This window comes from Lygodium microphyllum, chromosome 10 (genome assembly GCF_053477565.2).
Source record: "Lygodium microphyllum isolate KBCC chromosome 10, Lygodium_microphyllum_v1.1.10, whole genome shotgun sequence".
Taxonomy (NCBI): Eukaryota; Viridiplantae; Streptophyta; class Polypodiopsida; order Schizaeales; family Lygodiaceae; genus Lygodium; species Lygodium microphyllum.
In genome coordinates this window covers 125,071,454-125,081,369 of record NC_141144.1, presented here as the reverse complement: position 1 = coordinate 125,081,369, position 9,916 = coordinate 125,071,454, and the positions used below count along the sequence as shown (strand labels likewise).

Genomic DNA, 9,916 nt, shown 5'->3' with positions numbered 1-9,916 from the left:
TCATCGACCGGCGGTTGGAACAACGGCCTGGAGCTAAAGACTGAACTAGGGAGGAATCAGCAGCAGACAACATTGGCTGAGCCCAGAGCACGGACCTCAATTGCGACGCTGAAAGAGCACGGACCTCAACACTCCGCTGCGAGATTCGGGAACGAACAGCCTTGTGACAGAATTATCTTGTTGGAGCTTTCAAGCAGTCATGTACAGTCTCAATCAAGTTTACAGATGCAGAAACACGAAAGCAGGCCTCCATTCGTAAAGAAAATGGTCTCTCCTCAACATTTCCTGTCTTTCACAGTAGAGAGACAGTAGCAAGGGAGGTGTGGATAGATCCATTGCCAGGCAGAAAGTTGAACTTCTTGGGCAAATAGAGTTGTCTTTAGAAAGAGGTCATGTATACGACTTCACATCTTTGGGCATTGGAGGATCTGGCATTTTTTCTCTCGCTTTTCATGCTCTAAAACAGCCTGCCCAGCCTGGGGTCACATACATTCAGATTCGTAGTGTGCAGGATTTTTTTTTTCTGTTCTTCCAAAGGGTTACACATTGTCAAGCTTAGAGGCATTGCAGAAGGAAGGCTCCTGGAATGTGCAAGCTGGGACAGCATTTGTGGATGTGCAGTTTCAGGAGGAGGTGAAAAGTGGGAAACTTTCTTCATTGAAGGTGGTCTCTCTGACATTCAACAGGTCTATCGAGGGGGCTTTTTCCCCGTGAGGCGACATGCCGCTCGAGCTCCATAACGTGGAGCTTCTAATCAGCCAAGCTATCAAGGAGGCGAAGAAAGATTTCAAGAAGGATGCGGATAATGCCTTGAACCAAGAAACCCGCCAGCTTCATGAGAGGATCCGGCGACTGGAGGAGATGGTGAAGACACTCACTGAAGAGAAGAGGGATCTCAAAACCGACCTGGACAAGCTACAAACGGAAGTGTCACATCTACGGGAGGCAAGAGAGGACGCGGATTTCAAAGCGGACCTCCGAGAGGCTATCACGAAGGAATGCCGAGAGGACCTCCAGGTATGCATTAAAACCGAAGTTGAGGCTTCGAGAGAGGGATGGGAGGAAAAAATCAAAGCAAACATGAAGGAAGAATTAGAAGGGAATAAGGAGGGGTGGATTGAGGTAGTGAAGAAGAACATTAAGAAGGAGGTCCAGGAAGAAAATAAAAAGGAGGAGGTAGTCCAGGTTCAGGAGACCTTAGAGGAGGAGAGGCTCAGGAACGCGCGTAGATTGAACGTGCGTATTACCGGACTCCCCGAAGGGGCCTCTCCAGAGGAGGACGCACGCGGGCTATGCACCCGACTAGGGTACACGAGCATGCTCTTTACTCAAGCATGGCGTGCAGGACGAGATACTACCAGGGTCAGAGCTCTGATATTACATATGAGCACACCGGAGGACAGAGCCGCTTTCTTTCGGAAGCGGATTTCGCTCCGAGGGATGACTGGGGCTCCCATCTTCATGGATGAGGACCTGACTCAGATGCAGATTGCACACAGACGAGCATGCATGCCACAGATACTCCAAGCATGTAGAGAAGGCCGTAAGGCCTTCTATCGAGATGGCCGGATTTTTATAGATGGACGCCCCACCAAATAGGGGGCGTGGCCTATGAGACGAGGCAGAGGACTGTACAGGAGACCCCGATACGTGTGGCGGTTTGGAACTGCAACGGCTCCCTATGGTCACGACCGGACAGACTTGAGGAGATTTTACCCGACCATGATGTTATATGCCTCACAGAGACACATGAGAGCCCAGAGAGAGGGCTCCCACGCATTACAGGATTTGAGTGGGTATCTGCATACCGGGCTACTACTAGGCAGAGCACATCTAGGGGCTCAGGAGGGGTGGCAGTTCTATTCCGTCAGGGGATACAGAGACATATCCAGTTAGTGAGGCGAGATGAGGAGGCCAGTTACATATGGATCAGAGTGCAGATATCAGATGAGAAATGGATCTATATGGCAGTATGCTACTTTTCATCACGAGGGTCCAGATATGCTACTACGCAGGGTGATATTCAGGCCAGAGATTCCCCCTCCCCTTATTCACAGCTCTCAGAGGACATTATTCTGTATTCTAGTTTGGGTGAGGTCTTCCTTATGGGGGACTTCAACGGGCGCACACAGAGCCGACAGTGTGAGAGTTTTGATATGGAGCAGCCAGAGATCATGAGAGCATTAGACCCTGAGGAGTTGGGGATCAGTAGGGAGTCAGCAGATACTGGGCCAGACGCCACAGGGTATGGAGGGCATTTACTTGAGCTTGGTAGTAGACATCATCTCGTTATTTATAATGGGATGGCACGATGGCCATATTCAGGAGGTCTTACATGCTTCCCACATGGGGGGGGCGAGAGTACTGTAGATTATCTGCTCGGACCGATCGATGGGATGCATACTATCGAGTCCTTCGGCCTTGGGAGACTTCCACTCGGTGCCGATCACACCTTTCTCAGTTTCTCACTCCTCACCTCATTACCATCACCACCTGCAGATATCATACCCCACATGCATACTACCATACACTTCACTCATGAGCTCTCACATGTTTACTCACAGCATCTGGAGGAGCACATCACGTCACTTGATCCATACGCACCCCTTGATACACTGACCACTGATATCACACGCATTCTGCATGATTCTGCTACACTCAATTTTCCACATCACACATACACGCACCCCCCTCGGACCGGTACCATGCCACAGAACAGGTGGTATGATGATGAGTGCAGAGATCTACGTCGACAGCTATGCGATTTGGAGGCCAGAAGAGAGATCACACATAGACAGGCGCAGAGACGCATGCACCGCTTGACCCGCCGTAAAAAGCGGGAATGGGAGGAGGAGAGATATTGGGATATATACCACCTTCTTATGAGCAGAGATTGTGCAGAGGCATGGAGGCAGATCAGAGAACCACGCTCACCCACACCGATACATGACCCTGCAGTATGGCATGGATACGCACAGAGTTTATATCATGTACCCTCACAGCCGCTGATACCCACACCATGTACACCGAGACCAGGTATTTCATCCTTTTTCACCACTAGTATGGTGAAACATGCTATCTCATGGTTACAGCATGGCCGCGCTCGAGACCAGTTTGATCTTCAGGCAGAGCATATTATATATGGCAGAGACACATTGGCTCCACTCATTGCTCACCTCTTCAACCGTGCATTGTCTGAGGGGTTCCCTGACTCGTGGACAGAGCACACCATTGTACCTATCGACAAGTCAGGGGATCCTATGGATCCTAACACATATAGGACCATCATGATTGGGCCAGTTTTGTCCAAAATTTATGGCACGGTGATGGAAGAGGAGCTCAGCACGCTGGCAGAGAGAGAATGCATGCGCACACCCGAACAGGCAGGGTTCAGACGGGCATTTTCTACCATAGACCACATCTTCACTCTCCGTTGTCTGATCGACCAGACACGAGTGAAGAAATAGAGATTTTACTGTTGCTTTATGGATTTCCGCAAAGCCTTTGACACGGTTCCGAGAGAGAGGCTTTTCAGACGCCTACTTGATCTAGGGGTGGATGATGACATGATGTGGGGTATTTATGCACTATATGAGCGGGTTACTGGCAGAGTCAGATGTCCGAGAGGTATATCAGATCCCCTTGTGAGCACCATTGGTGTGAAGCAAGGATGCCCACTCTCACCGACTCTATTTGGGCTATACATTGATGAGATAGCAGAGTTTATTCAACAGCGAGCCGGTGGAGGTATAGATCTCAGTGGAGCCACAGTTCATATCTTACTATATGCAGATGACATTGTGTTGGTCTCAGACTCAGCTCAGGGATTACAGCATCATTTATTAGCATTGGATGATTTTTGCATACAGAGAGGCATGACAGTGAACCTTGGTAAAACCAAGGTTCTTATATTCCATACATCAGCTCAGATACGCAGACAGAGTATTTTCATGGCAGCAGGAGGGAGTATTGAGGTCACTGGATCATATATATATTTGGGAGTCACCTTTACAGCAGCTTCAGGGACTTTCTCGATGACACAGGCAGCTCATGACCGCCTCACTAGAGGATACTCAACATTGGCTCTTATGGAGCGACAGTGTCATCAGGCACATTTCCAGGAGCCCCGCACCAAGGGGTGGCTCTTTGATACTCTAGTCACTCCAGCACTGATGTATGGAGCAGCTATATGGGGGCCAGGCCTTGCCGATTATGTATGGACATTGATGGAGAGACCTCAGGTGATCATGATATCTAGATTGATTCGCAGCAAGGCCTCAGTCCCACATGACATTGTGCGAGCAGAGCTTGCCACACCGCCCATGCTAGTCGAGGCATTATTTCAGACAGTCTGCTTCCTACACAGATTTCAGGATATGGACAGAGATCGCATTGCATATAGAGCATATATGGCATCTCAGGAGATGGCTCGAGCGGGGGATACCACATCATGGTATGCACAGACTAGAGCTTGGCTTGACAGACATGGGCTGGACATTGATAGACTCCCACCTCTTCTATATGATACTCAGGCTCCCACTTACACCCTCTCTCTCTCTGAGAGGAACAGAGTCATCAGACAGGAGATATGGCATATTTATATACAGAGGACATGGGTCATCCCTGCACAGCCACTACCATCGAAGATGGCACATTATTATACACAGTTCTTGAGGATATCAGAGCAGGGATTCATAGAGATTCCGAGATATATGCAGATCTATATGCCACATCGATTGAGAGTTCTTATTGGATAGCTCAGGGTATCATCACATCAGCTTATGATTGAGAGTGGCAGAGCCAGTGGCATCCCGCGGGAGGAGAGGATATGCCCCCTTTGCAGATCAGAGGTGGAGAGTGAGGAGCATTTTGTTCTCAGATGCCCGGCATACTCAGAGTTGAGATCTAGATACACATTGAGCGGCTCACTTCAGGAATGTATGACTGATATGGATCAGAGATCATTTGGCCGTTTTCTGGGAGAGGCATGGCACATCAGAGAGTAGAGCACACAGCGGGTCCCAGTTAGAGAGGGGCCCACCCAGACGACTATTACACAGTTCTTTCAGACAGACAGAGTGAGAGCTACTGTTCCAGCCTCCAGGCAGACCTCCGGGCTCACACTACAGCAGGCTGAGGACCAGCGTACCCGACGCCGCATGAGGATCCGTGGGTTTCGGACCCCACAGCCACACCGACAGGAGATCCGGAGGATTCTTGATCTACATCGACAGCAGACTGAGATCCGATGACACTCGACACATTGGATCTCAGATCTCCAGTTTGCTCTTTCTCCACCGCCGATGTACCACATCCTGCATCCAGGAGGGATCACCTGCTATTAGCAACTTCGACGACTGCTACTACATCCCAGGATAGTATATCTCCCTGCATCTGTTACATATACACATCGCACCACTTTATCACAGCCGACAGTTGTTCCCCTATCACAGCCGACATTTGTTCCCCTTTTGTAGCCATTATCTGGAGTACCAGAGCTACATACGCACATACACATACATGACACTTATCACACTCACAGCACCGTATTTTCAGTTTCCAGTTTTTAGCTTTTCATTCAGCACTTTTATTTTGGATAGCTGCACCTCATCAGTTGTATCACAGTTTGTCTCATAGGCCAGTTTTGGTCTTTAGAAGACGTTAATATAACTTTCTTTCTTTCTTTCTTTCTCTCTCTCTCTCTCTCTCTCTCTCTCTCTCTCTACATATTTCTTTTCCCTCATCTATTCTCTCTCTATGTCAGCATAATATTCACCATATATCTTTTAAGTATATAAGAAAGTCAAGTGTGTATCTCAGATCTTATAAGAGTGCTATCAGAGCATGTCTCTTTGCTTTTCTCAAAGTAAAGGTGATCCTTGCAAGAAGAAGGTAAATATGGCAATTGATGAAGTGCCTATAAGTGAGCAATTACGAGCTCAATTGATAGAGTATCGTAATTTTTTGGAAATTCCCGAAGTACATCAATTGATTTAACAGCTTAAGGGCAAGGGAAGAAGCTACTTATGAATGACCGAATCCTTTAAAAGATGGTGATACTAGAGAAAACACCATTGCACCAATTGATGGTTAAGGTGAAAATCATCCAATTTGCTGAGAAGCTTCCTAGAAGGAAGAAGGACTCTTGGGTCAAGAAGAGTAAAAAAACCCTCACCTCGAGTGAGGCGGATAAGGAGGGAGTCATCTCCCTCAACAACCAGCTACTCCCCTGATTACTCAAGTTCCTACTCTCTTGGTTCTAAGTCTTGTGCAATCCGCACATGAACAAAGAGGGACCATAAGAGGAGCAATCTTAAGAAGACTAAGACTTTCAAGTCTGGGAATAAGGACATAAAGTTTGACTCTTACTCTAGTAAGAGAGATCCTACTAAGGCGTTAGCCTTTGTCAGGAAATTTGAAGTTGTTTTTTGTGATGGAGGGAAGAAAACCTACGACTTGGGAAAAGTTCAAGAAGAAGTTTTATGCTCAGTTCTTACGTCCAGATTTTGAGAATGATGTCAAGAAGGAGTGGGATTGGCTAGGCCAAAAAGAGCATGTCACTAGTTATGTGGACAAGTTTCGGTCTACTCTTCTCAAGGTTACTCCTTTCATGGAGATCAGTGATGAAGAGAAGAAAAGGAAGTTTGAAGTTTGCCTACTCCCTCATTTACACATAACCATGAAGGTGTATCCACATGAAACCTTATCTCGCATGATGGAGTCTGCCATCATAGCTGAAAGTTTGCATACACCTGGTACATCTCAAAAGTTGGAGATGAGTTCTTATAGACCTAGGCAAGAGCCGCTCTATGATCAACCAAGAGACTAGACTAATCGAAGAAGACCTATCTTTACCCATGTCTAATATTCAAAGCCATAGGATAACAAGAAGAAGTGCAAGTATCTCTCACCCTCTGAGATACAAAAGTACAAAGAGGAAGGAAGATGCTTTCTTTGTAGTGAGTTAGGGCATATGAAGCCCGATTGTCTTCACAAAAGGAAGAAAGAAAATGTAATTAAAGATCCTCCTCTGCCATCCTCAAATTCTATTCTAGGTGTGCAAGCTAACAGTCATTCAAATGAGAAGAAGAGACAACTTTTAAAGGGTTGGGGGACACTCAACAATCAACGAGTTTTGATACTCTTTGATCCAAGGTCCACATATAATTTTGTGTCAGTAGATACTATTGAAAGGCTATAAATTCCACTGGATTGATTGAGAACACCAATTGGATCATGTTCGTCATTTGAAGGACTTACAACCAATTCTACTCCTATCCAGGGGAAGTTAAATCTTAGAATTGGGGATTACCGCAACCAAGAAACTTTTCTACTGACACCCATTGGGAACTCTGATGTTATCTTAGGTATGCCTTGGTATTACAAGATTAGACCTCTTCCCGATTTTGTTAAGAGGACCCTTACATTTCAATTCAAGGGTCAAAACATAGTATGCATTGCTGATGCTAGAGATTAGCATGTGCCAATGGTTAGTCATGTCAGCATTTCTAAAGAAATGGAGAAAGCTATTCCTGCGAACATGATTTTTGTGAGAGAGTCAAAAGAAGCTAATGATTCAAGGGCACTTGATGCCTCTAATGAACACACAATACCAACCAATGCTTCTAGGTCTCAGACTTTAAAAGAACCCCTCTCTTTAATTGATCAAGCCAGACATGATTTTGTTAAACAATATGAAGATTGTTTTAATGATTCACTCCCAGGAGAGTTACCTCCTAAGTGCTCGGAAGATCACACAATTGATCTTATCCCAGGCAGTTCACCACCTAACCAACCGCCTTACCGAGTAAGTGCAAGTCAACAAGAGGAGATCTTAAAACAAGTAAACGAACTGTTGGAAAAAGGGTTAGTTCAATCTATCTCTTCTCCATACTGCTCTTCAGTCTTACTTGGTTCTTTTTGTATGTGCATAGACTATAGATCTTTGAACAATATCACAATCAAGAATCATTTTCCTATCCCAAGGATAGATGATATCTTGGATAAGTTGCAAGGTGCTAGTATCTTTAATTACATTGATCTCAAGAGTTGCTATCACCATATACGAATAGCACCTGAAGATGTTCATAAGATAGCTTTTCATACAACATTTGGACTACACGATTTTTTAGTCATGCCATTTGGTTTGACTAATGCACCCGCCACATTCAATCGAATGATGGAGAGAATTTTCAGACCTCACTCAAAGTGTACATGTATCTTCTTTGATGACATTCTAATATTTTCACGGTCTGAAGAAGAGCATAGAAAACATCTATCTATTGTTTTTCAAGAGCTTCACAAGCATAGACTACAGGTCAATGCTAAGAAGAGTGAATTTCTCCTTTCGCAAATTCATTACTTGGGCCATATTATTATTCACAATCTGGTGAGAATGGATCCTAAGAAGATTCGAGCCATTGTTGAATGGCCTACACCTACTTCTATACATGAAGTTAGAAGTTTCTTGGGCCTATGTTCATACACTATAGGAGGTTCATACAAGGTTTTGCGTATGTTGCATCTCCTCTACATGACCTTTCTAAGAAGCGAATGCATTTTCAATGGGGATCAAGGCAACTACAAGCCTTTGAAAGAATCAAGTTTATTGTGACTCAAGAACTAGTTCTCATAGTTCCAGATCTTCAAAAACCTTTTGAAGTTCACTACGATGCTTTTGGGGATTGCATTAAAGCTATGCTTAGCCAAGAGCATCATGTAGTAGCATTTGAGAGCTAACGCCTCAAGGATCATGAGCTACATGCTCCAATATATAAGAAAGAGCTTATGGCGGTGGTACATGCTCTTCAAGTATGGAAAAAGTATTTACTTGGTATAGATTTTGTTATTAAAATAGATCACCAAAGTCTAAGATACTTCCTCACTCAGAAGAAGCTCTCAAAGAAACAGATGCGTTAGACAAATTTCTTATCTATGTTTCATTTTCAAATCCTTCACACATCTGGAACTAAGAATGTGGTAGCAAATGCTCTATCACGCCGACCTCGAGTGAATGCAATCACAACTATTTACCATAATGAGTTCATGGATTTACCAAAAATGTATGCAACTGATTCCGACTTCTCAACCATATGGGATCAACTTAACTTAGGTCAACCAATTACACCTTACTCAATTCAAGATGGTTATTTGTATTATCATCAAGCAATTCTGTTGAGAATCAGCAATCACACTCACTAAACAGCCTCTTTGTATGGAGCTTCAGGGTCAAGGATATGCAGGCTAACCTATCCCATATGCACAATGGTGCCTACTGCAGTTTCCTACTTTCCTATAAAGCATTGTACTTGCTTCCTTTTCTTAATGCAATGATAGTACTCTTTTCTTTTCAGTGAAGTGTCAATGTCATTGTCCACATACACAAGATTGTGTTTATGAGTCCAAGTCTCAATCTTGGAACCTAATTCACTTGTATAACAAACAGTGTCTTTGTCTTCTCCATCATGAGTCCACACTTCTCCTTTCATCCACCATAACTCACTGCCATGCTCTAGATCCCGCATTTCTCACAAATTCGTGTAGCGTTACCATTGTGACACAAGGTAATGGATGAAGCACATGCATCAACATATGCTAGACATAGGGGTATTCTACCCACTACTCAAGCATTGGAAATATATTTCTTTTGGCCCACTCTTAGAGCTGACATTGAAAGATATGTCCACAAGTGCAAGATATGCCAAAAAGTATAGCCATGGACTTTATCATGGAGCTTCCTCGCACACAAGCAGGCAATAATGCAATCTGGACTATCATTGATAGATTCAATAAGAAAGCTCACTTTATACATGTGCAAAAGACAATCAAAGCCAATCATATGGCTAAGCTATTCATTGCTCATATTTTCAAGCATAATGGCATGCCTAAGTCCATTATAAGTGATTGAGATCCCCGC

The 9,916-nt window shown here is 44.7% G+C and overlaps 1 protein-coding gene across 1 annotated transcript; it reads left to right on the top strand.

Moving 5' to 3' along the window:
• The first annotated feature begins 720 nt into the window (after positions 1–720).
• Positions 721–1,599, top strand: LOC148030535 (uncharacterized). Its single transcript, XM_087687394.1, has 2 exons — positions 721–1,017; positions 1,087–1,599. The coding sequence occupies exons 1-2, from the start codon at positions 721–723 to the stop codon at positions 1,597–1,599; spliced, it is 810 nt and encodes a 269-aa protein (XP_087543520.1).
• Positions 1,600–9,916: the final 8,317 nt, after the last annotated feature.